This window comes from Mastigoproctus giganteus, chromosome 6 (genome assembly GCF_048544385.1).
Source record: "Mastigoproctus giganteus isolate SK-2022 chromosome 6, ASM4854438v1, whole genome shotgun sequence".
NCBI lineage: Eukaryota > Metazoa > Arthropoda > Arachnida > Uropygi > Thelyphonidae > Mastigoproctus > Mastigoproctus giganteus.
Window position 1 is genome coordinate 113411888 of NC_143580.1, and position 19164 is coordinate 113431051.

General features: G+C 38.1%; 1 protein-coding gene across 1 annotated transcript in view; it reads right to left on the reverse strand.

Moving 5' to 3' along the window:
- sac (sterile affecting ciliogenesis) overlaps positions 1-19164 on the reverse strand; it is a 192306-nt gene that overhangs the window by 154125 nt on the left and 19017 nt on the right. Inside the window, exon 3 of the mRNA XM_090376272.1 lies at positions 3642-3702. Coding sequence (XP_090232398.1) covers positions 3642-3702 — 61 coding nt within the window. The remainder of the gene's footprint in view (positions 1-3641; positions 3703-19164) is intronic.

Genomic DNA, 19164 nt, shown 5'->3' on the forward strand with positions numbered 1-19164 from the left:
GTTTGGCCAAAGGTCTTCTAAATAAGCTTTCATCCTGCGGTTTTCCAGCTGTTTTTTTGTAATTGAGTATCCAGTTTTATCTCTGACTGCTCACTGGTTAATGATAGATGGCTCTCTGTCTTCTAACTTTTTTTTTGTAATTGAGTATCCAGTTTTATCTCTGACTGCTCACTGGTGAATGGTAGATGGCTCTCTGTCTTCTAATTTCAATAATGCTGGTGTTCCCCAAGATTAATTTCTTTCTCTCACTCTTTTCCTCTTGTATATTAATGACCTTCTTCCATTGACCAGAAATCTTATCCATAGTTTTGCTGATGACAGCACATTGCTTTCCACCTTATAGTTTGAGAAACCTTGCCCTGCTCAAACAGCATCAACTTCTCGAATATCCACTACCATTTCCTTAAATGAAGGAAATGGTAGTGGATATTGATCTCCAGTGATCAGTGATCTCCAATGGGGCAAAGATAACTTAATTTCAATCCTTCTAAAACTCAGTTTTGTCTTATATCTCACAAAAAGGGTTTCTTCTGCTCCTATGCTTATCTTTGGTTACACTGTGATTTCTAGGCAAGATGATATATCTCTTTTGGGGATTACCCTGAATTCAAATCTCTCTCTTGGCACAAGCACATTACAAATATTGCTTCCCCTGCATCTAAAAAACTTGGTTTTCTCTTTCGCTCTCAGCTTTACTTTTCTTCCAAACAGCAGTTCACTCTGTACAAATTGAAAATCCGCCCTACCATGGAATATTGTTCCCATATCTGGGGTGGTTCCCCGAAACCTCTTTCAGGCTTCTAGATTCCATTCAAAAGAGGGCAGTTAGGTTAATTAATGTCTCATCTCTAGCAAAAAAAAAAAAAAAAAAAAAAAAGGGAAAAAAACCCAAATTATGATCACCAGTAAATGATTACATCGTCCCATATATTTATTGTGTCTGAAATTGACTAACTCAGCCCCGGAGTGAAAAAAGCCCATTAAAATTCCTTGCGTCATCGATGGATTTGAACCCGGGCCTTTTCTACGCAGTATTGGGACAATGGTGATGATGCCACTGTGCTGCCGTGCAACAGTCTCATCTCGAACAGAGTCTCTCCACTCTCTGTCTCATAGACCTTTATACAGATACTTCCACGGGCACTGTTCTGAATTGGCTTCTATAATTCCCGCTCTCTGTTTCAAAGCAATCTGAACACATGCCGCAACCTGTCAACATCCTTTTACTGTCCAAGTTCAAACTCACAGAACCAACTTTTCTTCTTCCTCACTTATTCATTCAATTTCCATTTTCTGGAACAATCCCCCTTCTTATGTATTTCCTGAAAATTACAATCGACAGAAGTTCAAGTCTAATGTCAACAAGTATCTTCTTTCAACTTTTCAACCTTCAATCCATGCACGGTACAAAGTACTATAGGTTCAAAAAAAAAAAAAAGTACTTGTACATAACAATGGTCCTTGAGAATCAAAAAAAAAAAAACATTTGTATGGAAAACATATTTATTTAACATGATATAATGTAAGATAGTAAACTAATTATAAGGAACTGTGGGAGATGTGGTTTCTTTAGCAATTCTTTACTTTTTATTTAATTTGATTTTACTTTATTGTTTATTATTATTTATATTTTGTAGTTTACAATAATATGCCTATGTAAATCTAAGCAGAAGCCATTACAGAATTTTTAGTGCAAACCCCCTGGAAAACACTTTTGTGAACCTTTGGAAGTTCGTGAATCACTGGTTGGGAACCGCTGCTCTACATGATGCTTGAAATATAAAAATAAATTAAAATGATGATTAAAAAAAAAAATATATATATATATATACATACAAAAGACAACAGCAATATGAAATATTAATTATCATTATTAACTGTAGAACTAGTTAGTACTATTCCAATTTGTTGTAGATAATAAATAGTTACCAGTAAATGTAAATTTAACTGTATAAATGATGGCACTGGTCTTTTCAATCTCATTATTTTCTGTATTTATATATTATTCTCTTTAAATATTAAATTATTAAATCATATGTGTGTGGGGGGGGGGGGTTATTTAATTTTACAATAGTTATGAAAATTTCTTACACTTCAGTTTTGCAAAAATTAGGAACACCACATGCCATGTCAATAATTTTGTTTACTTTGGATGCATCGAGTTTTGCTACTTTTTCTGTAGGCATGCAGTCAATATGCAGAGAAAACTTAAGATACTCTTCTGCCTTCAGTCGATTTCTTACTGCCACTGCAATTCTTTCTGCAAATTTACATGGATGTTCAGCAGAAAACATTATATAGATTCTTGGTAACCAAAAGCCTTCTAATGAATCTAAAACTGCAAATATATTTGTTAGTATATATATATATATATATATATGTTCTATAAATTAAATGCCTGAAAAAAAATAAATATGTGCATTATGGGATCACTGCAACAACAAAATAAAAATAAAAATAACTGGGGTTGAGCAAAAAAAACTTAAAAAATTGAAAATTGAAATGGTTCTGTAATATACTAGTGTCCAAGAGTAAAAAAACAATATATGTAAATTTATTATAATTTATAAATACTGCATAAGCAGTTATAAGAAAAAAATAAAATTTATAATTCATAATTTCAGTTATGTTTTGAACCATTCCAAAATATAAATCAAAAGTTCTTCTTGCCATTCTTCATCAAATCCATAAATACACGATCTATGGATCTGGTAAGTAATAACAGTAATCAGGGTATGATATTGCAAAAAATAATTCAAAAATTTTGAGTAGACCGGGTATACAGTCAATCTACCAACCTGCACTGGACCAGCATGGCAGATTATGCTGGTCCTTCAACATGAATTGTTGAGGAGGCGGCTTCCATCCTGTAGTGGATTGATAATGGCTGCAGTTCAACTTTTTTTTTTTTTTACCTTTAAAAGTGTTGGTAACAATTTAATTGCTGTAATATTTTGTTAGCTGGAATTCTGTGTACTAATAAAATTTTATGCCAAAAGCATCGCACTATGTAAAATTCAAATTATGACAGTGTTCAGTGCAAATGCATCAATTCCTACACTGCTGAATTTTAAAACCAACTAAATATTGAATATACATGAACTGAAGTTTGTATATTAGGCATCATTATTATAACATCTTGTACTGTGATATGCTATACAATGAGTTGTTTCCTCTTATATTTCGAATGAGAAACACTTTTCCATTAGAGCAGTCTATTGTTATATATTTTCAGTTGAGTACCTCCATCTAGATGGCACTGTTTTCAAGCTATTCGTTCACACCAACGACAAGCCAAATATAGCCACGAAAGGGTGCAGGCTTGGTGGTGATATATACAACTGAGAACAGCAGACTTCCCTAACGGAAAGGGTTACTTATTAAAAGTTCAACTTTTTGAAATTCATTGTAGGATTTCACAATATCAGATGCTATAATGCTCATGGCTAACATACAAACTTAACTTTGTCTAAACTCACCTAAGTAGGAATTATGCATTTGCACTAAACAATGTCAGAGTTCGAATTTTATATAGTTTGAGGCTTTCTGTGCTTATATTTTATTAGTCTAAGAAGTGCACCCCATAGCATCCCACATATTGTGTAAATAAGCAACTAGATCTTATACTTCTGGGTACTTACCTGCCCACTGATTGGCACTCAAATAGTTTGGAAACAGTGCCATTTGAGTGATAGTACACAACTAAGAATAAGTTACAGCAAAAAAAAAAGTTACCAGTAAGGGCTAAATTTGACACTGTCTGCAATTCTGCTTAGACACAATAGGAGGGAGTATATGATAAGGGCCTTGTCAATCATTTCGGACCTAAAGAGTTAGTACAAGGCTCGTAGGGTAGAATTTTTCTTGGCATGGTCTGTGCATGTTAACATGAGACTACTTCTAAGGGATGGAACACACTTAAATAGAAATGGTACAAGATTATTTGCTGAGAATATTGAGGGAGTGTTTGGTGGGTCGTAAAACTGCTAGCTCAGGGGGGGGGGATACAAAGATTAATACATTAACAATAGCCAAAGAGAGAGGAGAAAATGATTTTTGCACTGCTTCTATTGGAACCAACAGTGGCCTGAAAAGCAAAGTGCTGGGGATTTCTAGAAATGCTGGGAGTAATCATGGAACAAGTAAATTAAATATATGGGTTGTGTTGGGGTGACTAGAAGTAAGAACTTTTTTTTTTTAGGAGCATTAGCAACTAAGGCCATATATGCGGTGGTCATTCCCTGATCTTTCCGCATCCTCCGTATTTGGTGGTGACGGGCTCGAACCCCGGTCTAATCAAGAAGCGTGTGCTACGCACTGCTGCTCCTTCCCACCTGGCTACGGAAGTGCCTAGAAGTAAGAAATGTTGTTGTTATTTGGTTTTTAAGAGCATTAGCAACTAAGGCCATATTGCTCCGTGAATATGCGGTGGTCATTCCTGACCTTTCCGCATCCTCCGTATTTGGTGGTGACGGGCTCGAACCCCGGTCTAATCAAGAAGCGTGTGCTACGCACTGCTGCTCCTTCCCACCTGGCTATGGAGGCGCCATAGAAGTAAGAACAGGTGCATGTATACTTGCATGTACACCAATGCTAGGAGTATAGGAAATAAATTGGATGAATTTGAAGTGCTGATCAAGACATCAAAGGCAGATATTTGGGATATCAGAAATGTGGTGTCACACAGATATAAGGAATGCAGAATTGGAATGTGGGGAGTACAATGTGTACAGAAAAGAATGACTGGGTAGGAAGGGAGGGATCATGCTGTTAGTTAAGAAACACATAAAATCTAAGGCAATGTGCATCCAGCTGACATGGGTGGCCAGCACAATGTTGAATCAGTTTGATTTAAAATAAGCACTGGGAAAGTAAAAATGAGAGCAGGAGAAGCTTATAGGCCTAATGACTCTGATGAGTACAAGTAGTTCCAGACTTTATAAGTTAATTTGTTCCTAGCGTGCACTCGTAAAGCAAAAACTAGTAAAGCAGGAATTTATTTTCCATAGACATAATGTTAAAAACAGGGTTACATTCTTAACAATGAAATTTCACCACAGTAATGTTAAATAAAGGTCAACAGAGCAATAGTTGTTTATGCTTAAACAATGATTTATTTATCAAATGAAATGAAAACATAACCTTTAAAATCAAGCAAATTATAATAATAAAGAAATTATTTATGTCATACAAATGTTAAAGAATGTTTATTCTTCATCATCATCATTGTTGGTTTGTTAGAAGCACAAGGAGACATCTTCTTCATCAGAAATGCTTCAAGATTCACTTGTTTCCAAGATAGTCTTCTCTTTTCTTTATAAATTTCACGATAACATGCATAAGCATTTTTTAAATCTGTAGAAAATTTTCTAGTGTGCTCAAAATTTCAATCTTGTGACTCAAAAATCTCAATTGCTTTTACTATGTGTTGAAAAGCTTTGTCAAACCCCTTGAGAGTGAAGGAAGGAACAGAAGTTTCCACTTAATTCTTCTTCTTCTTCTTCAGCCTCTTCAAATTTTTCTATTTCAAGGAGGTCTTCATTTGTCATTTCTCCATTGTGTGCTTGAAGCAGATCAGTGATGTCAATTGTGGAAATCTCAAGCTGCAATTCATTAACAATTTTAATGACCACTTCTGTTTCATTTTGTATGATCACTGCTGTTTGCTTATGATCTCATATTTTGTTTCCAATGAAATAAGACAAGGACAGTGAAAATGAAAAGCAACAACCACTCTTTGTATTGTCAACGTGGTAACTGCTTTATTTATGTGACTCAGTGAGATGCTCTCGTCTGTCTGAATGCACAGGAGTACTGTATTGTACAGCTACACACATGATTTGAAATACCATATTTATCGATGTTTAGCATTTATTTTTGTAATTTATGCGCATATTTTCGATTTTCTTGATAGTTGAAAAAAAAAAAGAACTCGTAAACCCAGGAATTCATAAAGTGAAAACTCGTAAAGCAGGACTGCCTCTACAACAAACAACTGTATGAATCAACAGAGCGGGCCAGTAAATTAGAATGTCTTACAATGGATGATTTTAACTTTCCAGATATTAACTGGAACTTGTGAGTTCGCTGTTTTCTACAGCTGTTTTTTACAGCAGCTGTTTGAGAGTCGAACATAGGGAATAATAGTCTTGATCTCATTATCAGCAGTCATTATTCATGTATTAAGATCTGCAGAAAAAAATCACTAGGTGGCAGTGATCACATCACTGTACTGATATGGGATTTACTCAAAGATGTAACTACTACATCTGGGGAATACAATGTATATAGAAAGGATAGACAGGACAGGAGGGGAGGAGGGGTTATGCTATTAATTAAGAAACACATAAAGTCAAAGGAAGTGAAGCCAGTTGACATCGATGGACAGGGCAGTGTCGAGTCAGTTTGGTGTGACATAAGCATAGGGAAATCAAAATTGAGAGTAGGAGTGTGCTATAGGCCTAATGACTCTGATGAGTATAATAAGGAACTGTACAGGGAAATAGAGTGGGCCAGTAAATCAGAGAGTCTTATAATGGGGGATTTTAATTTCCCAGATATTGACTGGAATTTGTGGGTTGGTCACTCGCACACTAGCAAGGCTTTTGTGGATTTATTGGATGATTGTTTTCTACATCAACATGTTCGTGAGGCAACAAGAGGGAGCAATACTCTTGATCTGATTATCAGTAGTGATTCTTCATGCATTAAGAACCTGCAGATAAATGAACCACTAGGTGGCAGTGATCACAGTGTGTTGAAGTGGGATTTACTCAAGGAGGTAACTACCATCAGAGGTAAAGGGAAGGGTTTTTGTTTTCGTAAGGGCGACTATGATGGTCTGAGACAGTATTTAAATTCTATACAGTGGGACCAACTGATGATGTTACCAACAGCAAACTCAAAATGGGAAGCATTCAAGGAACTAATCTTGGTGGCTACCAGGCTTTACATACCAACTAAGAAATATTGTTCAAGGTTTAGGCCTAAATGGTTGTCAGATGGACTAATGAGACATGTGGCAGAGAAGAAAAATGCATGGGATACATACAAATTAATGGGTGACATGGAAGCCTATGATAGATATAAGTTGGTCTGTAACCAAGTCACAAAGGAGATTAGGCAGGCAAAGACAGACTACGAAAAATCCTTGGCAAAGGATGCAAAGAAAAACAGAAAGGAGTTCTTTACATACTTGAACTCGAGAAGGAAAGGGATGAATCAGATTGGTCCACTGGATATTGATGGTTCAACAGTTGAGGATCCTGCTCAGGTGGCTAACAATCTAAACGAGTATTTTGCATCTACATTCACGCATGAGGAGTTATTCAGGAAGGAGAATGATGTAGGTAAAGTAAACATTGGCAGTGAGCTGGATGATTTTGTAATAACTGAGAGGAAAGTGGAGGAGAGATTGTTGAGGATAAACATAAAAAAGGCACCTGGGGTGGATGGGATCTATCCAGTTATATTAAAGGAGGCAGCAAAGGAAGTATGCAAACCCCTAGCCATAATTATGAGAGCTTCTTTGGACTCAGGGGAGGTACCCATAGACTGGAGATGTGCAAATGTAACCCCAATTCACAAAGGAGGATCAAAGGCTGACACAAGTAATTATAGACCTGTTAGTTTAACTTCTGTTCCAGGTAAATTAATGGAGGCACTGGTTAAAGAAGCACTGCAGGATCATCTAGACAAGAATTCAGTTATAGCTCAGATGCAGCATGGTTTTGTTAAGGGCAGGTCTTGCCTGACCAATTTCATTGGATACTATGATGTAGTCACAAAAGAACTGGATGCAGGGAATAACTTTGATATTATATATTTGGATCTTAGAAAGGCTTTTGATACTGTTGCACATGGTAGACTGCTGCACAAATTGGAGCAGTGTGGCATTGGAGGCAAATTGCTGCTATGGATAAGGGGATGGTTGAGTGGCAGAAGACAGAGAATGGTAATCAATGGACACTGCTCAACGTGGACTAATGTTATTAGTGGAGTTCCTCAAGGTTCAGTGTTGGGTCCATTGTTGTTTTTGGTGTTTATGAATGATATTGATGATGGGATATGAAGTTTAATGTCTAAGTTTGCAGATGATACAAAGGTTGGCAGGGTCGTTCAGGACACTACTGACGCTATGCTGCTGCAACAGGATCTGGAAAGGTTGAACAGATGGGCTGAGAGGTGGCAAATGAAGTTTAACATTGACAAATGTAAAGTACTACATATGGGTAACAGTAACCCCAGAGCAATGTTTCAACTCTGCGGTACTACACTGACAGTGGTGGAGAATGAAAAGGACCTGGGGGTAATTGTGCAGGCAGATATGAAGTTCTCTGAGCAGTGCAGACGAGCTGCAAGAGTAGCTCATGGTGTCTTGTCAATGATATACAGGAATTTTTCTAGCAGGGATAAGGAGGTGATTATTCCCTTGTATAAGGCAATGGTTAGGCCACATCTTGAGTACTGTATACAGGTCTGGAGGCCTCATTTCAAGAAGGATGTAGAGCTGCTGTAACGGGTACAGAGAAGGGCAACAAGATTAGTAAATGGAACAAAGGGTTGCTCTTACGAAGAAAGGCTTAAGTTTTGCAAATTACAGAGTCTGGAGACTAGGCACCGGCGAGGTGATCTGATAGAGGTGTTTAAGGCTTTGAATGGTTTGAGCATGCTCAATGCCAATGGGATTCTTCATCTTTCTCAGAATAATCACCTCAGAGGGCATAAATTCAAATTGAGGAAGGACGGATGTCGGATAGATGTGCGGAAATTTGCCTTTGGCCAGCGGGTGGTTGGTTGGTGGAACCGACTTCCATCACTTGTTGTTGAAGTTGATAGCCTAAACAAATTTAAAGCTCAACTGGACAGGTATTTCGAACGAACGGAGGGGTGAAATGGGAGAGGGTTTTTTTTTTTTTTTTTTTTTTTGTTTTTTTGGCTGATGCTGAATAAGCTTGCTTTCTTGCATCATATGCCTCTACTAATGCTAATGCTAATGCTAATACTATCAAGGGTAAATGAAAGGATTTTTGCTTTTGTAAAGGTGACTATGGTGGTCTCAGACAATTTTTAAATTCTATACAATGGGACCAAATGATGGTGTCACCAACAGCCAATGGGAAACATTCAAGGAATTAATTTTGGAAGCTACTACGCTTTTCATACCTACAAAGAAATAGTGTACAAGGTTTCGGCCTAAATGAGCATCAGATGAACTAATGAGACTTACAACAGAGAAGAAAAATTCATGGGATGCATTTAAATTATCAGGTGACACAGAAGCCTATAGTAGATATAAGCTAGTCTGTAATTAAGTCACAAAGATCTTTGGTAAATGATGCAAAGAAAAACAGAAAAGACTTTTTACTTATGTAAACTCTAAAAGGGAGGGGATGAATCAGATTGGTCCACTTGATATCAATGGTTTTACTGTTGATGATCCTGCTTAGGTAGCTAATAAACTGAATGAGTATTTTGCATCTACTTCGCAAACGAGAAATTCCATAGGTAAGTGGAGACCGGAAGCTTATCGCACTCTAACAGGGAGCTATATGATTTTGTAATAACTGTGAGGAAATTGGAGGAGGAATTGTTGAAGTTAAACATAAGAAAGACACTGGGGTGGATGGGATCTATCAAGTTATATTAAAATAGGCAACAAAGGAAGTACGCAAACCCTTAGCCATAATTATGAGAGCATCTTTGGACTAATGGGAGGTCCCCACAAACTGAAGATATGCAAATGTATCCCCAACGAACAAAGGGGGATCAAAGGGTGACAGAAGTAATTACAGACTTGTGAGTTTAACTTCTGTTCCACAGAAAATAATGGAATCACTGATTAAAGAAGCATTGCAGGTTCATGTAGACAAGACTGCAGTTATAGTTCAGACACATCCTGAGTTTTTTAAGGAAAAGCTTTGCCTGACCAATATGATTGGATACTATGATGTGGTCAGAAAGGAGCTGGATGCAAAAAATAATTTTTATATTATATACTTGGATTTCATGAAAGCATTTGATTCTGTTGGACAGGGTAGACTACTGTACAAACTGCAGCAGTAAGGCATTAAGGGCAAATTGTTGCTATGGATAATAGGACAGCTGAGTGGGAGAAGACAGAGAGTGGTAATTAACGTACACTGCTTTTTTGTGGATAAATGTTATTAGTGGAGTCCCCAGTGTTCGGGTTGGACCCATTGTTCTTTTCTATACTTATCAACAATATTGATGAAGGTATATCAGGCTTAATGTCCAAGTTTGGAGATAATACAAAGGTTGGCATAGTTGTTAATGATAGTAATGACAGTCCACTACTGCAACAGGATCTGGAAAAGTTGGACAGATGGGCTGAGAGGTAACAACTGAAGTTTAAAATTGATAAATGCAAAGTATTGCATATGGGTAGCTGTAACCTCAGAGTAAAGTACCAACTATGCGATACTACACTCAGATTAGTGGAGAAAGAAAAAGACCTGGCAGTAATTGTGCAGTCAGATATGAAGTTTTCTGAGTAGTGCAGACAGGCTGCCAGAGCAGCTCACAGGGTCGTGTCAATAATATACAAGAATTTTGCTAGCAGGGATAAGGAGATGATTATCCCTTTGTATAAGACAATGGTCAGGCCATGCCTTGAGTACCGCATACAAGTCTGGAGACCTCATTTCAGGAAGGATGTAGAGTTGCTAGAATGAGTACAGAGAAGGGCAAAAAATTGGTGAGGAAAACAAAGGGTTGCTCTTATAAAGAAAGTCTTAAGTTCTGCAAACCGTAGCATCTGGTGACTAAGCACCTGTGTGGTGATCTGATTGAGGTGTATAAATCTTTGAATGGTTTGAGCAAGCCCAATACTGATGGGATCCCTCCTCTTGCCCAGATTGTGCACCTGGGGGGGGGGGGAATAAATTAAAATTGAGGAAAGACAGTTGTAGAACAGATGTGCAGAAATTTGCCTTTAGCCAGTGGGTGGTTGTTTGCTGGAACCAACTTCAGTCTGTCATTGTGTATGTTGATAGCTTAAATAAATTCAAGGAAGAAGTAGACTAACTTTTGGAGTGAATAGATGGATGAAATGGAAAGGTTTTTTTTTTTTTTTTTTGGTTGATACTGTGTAATCCTGCTTTCTTACATCATATTCCTATACTAATGCTACTGGGACATACAGAAATCTGGACATCAAGGTGTCAGGGATTTCAGTCCTTGCTGTAGGCCATCATGGCCCACATCAAGTTACTTTATCTTAGTTACCCTTACACAGCCCATGTATTTATGTTAGATTCCCTTAGTTACCCTTACACAGCCCATAAGTTCATGTTTTACATGTTTTACACTTAGTTACCTGTGTAAGGGTAACTAAGCGTAAAACGTGCATTCATCGCACGTTTTACACTTAGTTACACATGCATATGCACTGTGCTAGGAGCATTGTAAATAAACGATGAATTTGAAGTATTGATTATGTCATCAAATGCTAGACATCATAGTGATAGCAGAGACATGGTGTCAATCACAAATAATGTGACACTGGATTTGAATATGGGGAATACAATGTATACAGGAATGACAGGTAGGAAATGAGAGGTGGAGGGTTTATGGTCCTAGTAAGAAGAATATTAAATATAAGACAGTGATCCAGTTGATATGGGTGATGTGCAATACTGAGTCAGTTTGGTGTGATATCAGCACTATTATAATGTCTTATAATGAGAAAATGACTCAATATTGCACACAACACCCATATCAACTGGATCACTGTTGACAAGACCAAATGACCTGCTTTGGCAGCCTGTCTGCACTGCTCAGAAAACTTGCAGCCTATTCAAGTCATCCTAAAGGAGGGCTCCTTGGTACTGATCATTAACTACTCTTCCAATCTTTATGTCATCTGGATCTGCAAATTTTAACATAATGTTTTCTATCCCACCATCGATGTCGTTTATGAAAATCAGAAACAACAGTGGTCGAAGAATCAATCCCTGAAGATTTCACTTCTGACTTTACATCAATCTGAAGAATATCCATTAATCACAATCCTCTGCCTTCTGCTCTGCAGCCACCTAGCAATCCATCTTAGATTCTTACCAGCAATCCCAACATGTTCAAGCTTATGCAGTAACCTCCCGTGAACAAGTGAAATTTGCTAAAATCCAAATAAGCTATTTCAAAAATGTTGTCTAGATCCAGTATATTAACAGGGCTATATTAACATAGTTAATATAGCCCATTAAGTTAGTTAAACATGATTTTCCCTTAACAAAACCATGTTGTGTATTATTCAAAATGCCATACCTATTAAATATCTCTTGGTTGCAGTGGCATGTTATCCTATAGGCAAAAAAGAAATCTGCCTAGGGCCCAATCAGAGAGAGGCCCCAAAATCACTGTTTCAAACACTCATTGCTATTTTTTACTGATATTTTTAGGTGATTTTTATTGGAAACTAAACTTTCTACTTGCCAAGGTCAATGAACTTTACTTGAAGATTAATTTGAAAATTACGTTTTTTTTTCAAAAATGGTTTTACTGATTTTGATGAAATTTTATATTTAGTTCTTCCTTAAATAGTTGAGTTAATTGAAAAAATAAAGACTGACTTGTAGGTAACCGTTGCCACTGGCACCCTTATGCTTAAGGCAATATAGTAGCAGGGAGAAGGTAGCCATGATCTTATCTACTAGTCTTGAGTGAATGTCCAAGCAGAACTGAGGTGCAGCAGAATATTTTGGCAGGTTTGATTTTAATGAGTCTAAGAAACCTAAATGAACAAGTGTAAGAAACATAAAAAACGAGGTGTAAGAATATTAAATATTGAGTGACAGAAGAACATGGAGAGCTGAACTTGTTCAGCTCTCAATGTTCTTTTGTCACGTGTTCTTGTCACTCAATATTTAATGTTGATGGGGCCCCTTTTTCTTTTGATGGGCCCCCAAATTCCATTTTACCTTGGGTCCCATGAAAGTATAATGTGCCACTGCTTGACTGCACTCTTAATCACTGCTTCTAAGATTTTCCCTACCATTGAAGACAGACTAACCGGTCTGTAGTTATCAACTTCACTCTTAGAACTACTTGTATGTATTGGCAATACACTGGCACTTCTCCTACACAAAGGAATCTCCCCCTGAGCCCAAAAATGCCCTCATAATTAACCTCAGTGGTTCAATACCCTCCCTTGCACTCTTCCTCAAAAGTACAGGGTATATGCCATCAACTCCAGGACTTTACTTGCCTTTATGCCCAAAATTTTTTCTAATAACCAGCTATCTGTAATTTAGAAATCACTAATTTCATATGACTCAACTTCCTTTGCTCAGTCTCATCTCAACATGACATGCCTTTCATCAGCAAAGAGAGATGCAAAGTACCTGTTCAATTCATCAGCAAAGAGACATGCAAAGTACCTGTTCAATTCATCAGCAAAGAGAGATGCAAAGTACCTGTTTAATTCATCAGCAAAGAGAGATGCAAAGTACCTGTTCAATACATCAGCAAAGAGAGATGCAAAGTACCTGTTCAATTCATCAGCAAAGAGAGAGATGCAAAATACCTGTTCAATTCATCTGCAATATCAGCTGGGTTGTGTAAGACTTTCCATACCCAGTGCACAAGCATCTGATCTGATTCACCTTTTTCTTTCTTGTATTCCCATACATGAAAAATTCCTTGTCCCCATTCTTTGCTCTCTTAGCCAGTACTTTCTCATACACAGCCTTAGCCTCTCAAACCTTATCTGTAGTACTTTATAAATCAACTGTTACAGACTTCATTACTTTTCATCACTCTGTAACTCCTATGCTATCTTTTTCTGCCTAATTTGACTAGCCTACTCCATGTGCATCCATTTTAGCATCCTCTTCCTGTAATATTTTCTTAATGGTATATATGCATTCATGGCTTCTGTGATTTTTTATTTAAAAGTATTCCATAATTCACGTGTATTTGCCCTAATTCTGCAATCTGCCCAATTAATGGATATCATATTAATTTAGATTTAGTAGTATAACATTATTTTGTGATTTTCTGATTAATTTGGTGTATTTATTCTTTACTCGGCCTTGTAATTGCATAAAAGTATCGGTAAAGGTTTCCACGTGTTTCAACTCCGGTACCGTTCGTAATTTTCCCACCTTTGTGATACGATAGTTATATACCGTACTAGATAGCGTTAGTTGAACTTCGTTAGCAGTTAAATTGTACGTTTAAATAAATACATATAACGACTTAGATTACAAACGTAATATAATTAATTATATTTAACATAATTAATAACATAACATAATTAATTATAATTAATTAATAAATTAATAGAATCATGACTCAGACCAGAGCGGCAAAGCAAAAGGCTCAAGCTAATGGAACTGCTGAGGCTCAGAGCAGAACTGAGGGGGACAGTTGTCCTCTGACTCACAGCCTTATAAAATGCACTGTTTGCTTGATGTTTGGGACATGATACTGCCAAGGGAGATGTCTTTGTGTGTGCGCGATGCAAGGAGTGTATCGATATCAAGCAACAACTCGGCGTTCTTGTGGGCCTATATGAGAGCTTGAAGGACAGGGTGGATGCCCTCGAAGAAACTAAATTGAGGGCCCATCAAGCTCTCAGCTGCCCACATCAATGCCAGAGCTTGCACTTGGGCATCGCGTGACACAGAGGCAACCCCCAAGGCAGAATGCGCTGGTCGCGAAGGAACTAGTAGTTGTTGGTGACTCTATTATCAGGGAAACGGGGAACATGCTTTGTAAAAAAGATAGGTGGAACAGGACCAGGGTATGTCTGCCAGGGGCAAAGGTTGATGACGTTTTAGAGCGAATATCATCTTTTAAGGGCACAAAAGGTGATATAGTTGTACACGTTGGCACTAATAATATTAAGAGTAGGAGACCGGCAGAAGTACTTAACAAGTACAGGTCACTGTTGAACAAAAGCCGAGAATTAGGGTTGAATTTGAAAGTGTCTGCAATTCTGCCCAGACACGATAGGAGGGAGTATATGATGAGAGCCTTGTCGATCAATTCGGCCCTGGAAAGATTGTGCAAGGCTCAAGGGGTAGAATTTTTTTCAGCCTGGACTGTACTTGTTAACAGGAGAGATTGCTTCTACAGGGATGGGATACACTTAAATAGAAAGGGTGCAAGAATATTTGCTGATGCTATCGAGGCAGTGTTAGGTGGGTCGGAAAACTGCTAGCTTGGGGGGAGACAAAGACCAATAGATTGACAGTAGCCACTGGCAGAGGTGAAAGAGATTCTTGCACTGCTTCTATTAGAATGAGCAGAAGCCTGGAAAACAAGATGCATGGTATTTCAGAGACTGCTGGGAGCCATTCCGGTACAAGTAAACACATGGGTTGTGTTAGGGTAGCTAAGAATAGAAACAGGTGCAGGTATACTTGCGTGTACACCAATGCTAGGAGTTTAGTAAATAAATTTGATGAATTTGAGGTATTGCTCAAAACATCAAAGGCAGATATTGTTGGGATATCAGAGATGTGGTGTCACACAGATATAAGGGATGCAGAACTGCAATTTGGGGAGTACAACGTCTACAGAAAGGATAGACAGGATAGGAAGGGGGGAGGGGTTATGCTATTAGATAAGAAACACATAAAAACCAAGGAAGTGAAGCCAGTCGACATCGCCGGACAGTGCAGTGTTGAGTCAGTTTGGTGTGACATAAGCATTGGGAGATCAAAATTGAGAGTAGGAGTGTGCTATAGGCCTAATGACTCTGATGAGTATAATAAGGAACTGTACAGGGAAATAGAGTGGGCCAGTAAATCAAGTCTTATAATGGGAGATTTTAATTTCCCAGATATTGACTGGAATTTGGGGGTTGGTTACTCACACACTAGCAGGGCTTTTGTGGATTTATTGGATGATTGTTTTCTACATCAGCATGTTCGGGAGGCAACTAGAGGGAGTAATACTCTTGATTTGATTATCAGCAGTGATTCTTCATGCATAAAGAATCTGCAGATAAACGAACCACTAGGTGGCAGTGATCACAGTGTGCTGAAGTGGGATTTACTGAAAGAGGTAACTACCATTAGGGGTAAAGTGAAGGGTTATTGCTTCCGTAAAGGCGACTACGATGGACTGAGACAGTATTTAAATTCTATACAGTGGGACCAACTGATGATGTTACCAACAGCAAATTCAAAATGGGAAGCATTCAAAGAACTTATCTTGGAAGCTACTAGGCTTTACATACCAACTAAGAAATATTGTTCAAGGTTTAGGCCAAAATGGATGTCAGATGAACTAATGAGGCATATGGCAGAGAAGAAAAATGCATGGGATACTTACAAATTAACACATGACACAGAAGCCTATGATAGATACAAGTTGATATGCAACCAAGTTACAAAGGAGGTTAGGCAGGCGAAGGCAGATTACGAGAAATCCTTGGCAAGGGATGCAAAGAAAAACAGCAAAGAGTTCTTTACTTATGTAAACTCTAGAAGGAAGGGGATGAATCAGATTGGTCCACTTGATATTGATGGGTCAACTGTTGATGATCCTGCTCAGGTAGCTAACAAACTAAATGAATATTTTGCATCGACATTCACACATGAGGAGTTATTCAGCAAGGGGAATGCCAGAGGTGTATTCAACTCTAGCAGTAAGCTACAGAATCTTGAAATAACTGGGAGTAAAGTGGAGGAGAAACTGTTGAAGATAAACACAAGAAAGGCACCCGGGGTGGATGGGATCTATCCAGTTATATTAAAGGAGGCAGCAAAGGAAGTAAGCAAACTCTTAGCCATAATTATGAGAGCTTCCTTGGACTCAGGGGAGGTATCCATAGACTGGAAATGTGCAAATGTGACCCCAATTCACAAAGGAGGATCAAAGGCTGACACAAGTAATTATAGACCTGTGAGCTTAACTTCTGTTCCAGGAAAATTAATGGAGGCACTGGTTAAAGAAGCACTGCAGGATCATTTAGACAAGACTTCAGTTATAGCTCAGACACAGCATGGTTTCGCTAAGGGGAAGTCTTGCCTGACCAACTTCATTGGATATTATGATGCAGTCACAAAAGAACTGGATGCAGGGAATAACTTTGATATTATATACTTGGATCTTAGAAAGGCTTTTGATACTGTTACACATGGAAGACTGCTACACAAATTGGAGCAGTGTGACATTGGAGGCAAATTGCTGCTATGGATAAAGGGGTGGTTGAGGGGGAGAAGACAGAGAGTGGTAATCAATGGACACTGCTCATCGTGGACTAATGTTATTAGTGGAGTCCCTCAGGGCTCAGTGTTGGGTCCATTATTGTTTTCTGTATTTATAAATGATATTGATGATGGTATATCAAGCTTAATGTCCAAGTTTGCAGATGATACAAAGGTTGGCAGGGTTGTCAAGGACACTACTGACACTATGCTGCTGCAACAGGATCTGGAAAGGTTGAGCAGATGGGCTGAGAGGTGGCAAATGAAGTTTAACATTGACAAATGTAAAGTACTAGACATGGGAAAAAGCAACCCCAGAGCAACGTATCAACTCTGTGGTACTACACTGACAGTGGTAGAGAATGAAAGGGAATTGGGGGTGATTGTGCAGGCAGATATGAAGTTCTCTGAGCAGTGCAGACGGGCTGCAAGAGTAGTTCATGGAGTATTGTCAATGATATACAGGAATTTTTCCAGCAGGGATAAGGAGGTGATTATTCCATTGTAAAGGCAATGGTCAGGCCACACCTAGAGTACTGTATACAGGTCTGGAGGCCTCATTTCAAGAAGGATGTAGAGCTGCTGAACGAGTACAGAGAAGGGCAACAAGATTAGTGAATGGAACAAAGGGGTGCTCTTACGAAGAAAGGCTTAAGTTTTGCAAATTACAGTGTCTGGAGACTAGGCACCAGCGAGGTGATCTGATAGAGGTGTATAAAGCCTTGAATGGTTTAAGCATGCTCAATGCTGATGGGATTCTTCCTCTAGCTCAGAAAAATCACCTGAGAGGCATAAATTCAAATTGAGGAAAGACAGATGTAGGATAGACGTGAGGAAATTTGCCTTTAGCCAGCGGGTGGTTGGTTGGTGGAACAGACTTCCATCCCTTGTGGTGGATGTTGATAGCCTAAATAAGTTTAAGGCTCAGCTGGACAGGTATTTGGAACGAACAGAGGGGGGAAGTGGAAGTGGGTTTTTTTTTTTTTTTTTTTTTTTTTATTTTTGGCTGATGCTGCATAAGCTTGCTTTCTTGCATCGAATGCCTCTACTAATGCTAATGCTAATATAGTGTTTCAAACTACCAAATTCTCCTCTACTGAAATTAAATCCATGCCTTTACCTTTAACCTGCTGTAACACCTTTTTTCATCTTCCAACTGAGAACCATGTAATCACTACCTGCCGATGATTCCTGTATTTTAGCACTATTATGTTATATATTTTATGAGTAATGATGGGGCCAAGAATATTCTAACCTCTAGTAATATCTCCAACTGGTACAAATAATAATCATCTAGTTTATTTCCCCAAGGCGAGTTTCCCTCCCATTTATTCCAATCAATCTGGTGCAGATTGAAGTCATCCATAATAAGAAATTCACACTTGCTTGGCCCATTCCATTTGCATGTAAATACAATCTTTGGGTGTGTAGATTACTCTCACTCTCATTATACCTTTACTTCCAATTAACTTACGCTACACAGATTGTAAGTTGACAGACGTCACTTCAGACTCAGCAAAAGTCTTTTCGCACTCAGGCTGCTTTTGATAAGAAGAAGCATGACCCCTGACCCCTTCAATTTTCTTTATCTTTCCTAAATATATTATACATTCCATAGTGGAACTAATCATCACCAATTTCCAGGTGGCACCATGTTTCTATTAGCTCCATTATATCAGCATTAGTTGTCCTAATGAGGAGTTTAAATTGAACCATTTTATTGGCAACACTCCTACATTACTGTAGACATAGTTTACTACCCTGACACACCCTTTGGTTATTTAGGTTTGTATCCCAAGCTATATCTTTACTCTCATTTGAAACATTGATATCCTCAGAACATCCTATCAATGTCGGCTGTAGTGGCAAACAAGAATTCATGAAGTAAATGCAAGCATTACTTTGACCTATATCATCAGATAAACATAGATCTAAATTACCCTTCTCCCTATTAACTAGCAGTTTATCTGAATCCTTAGGA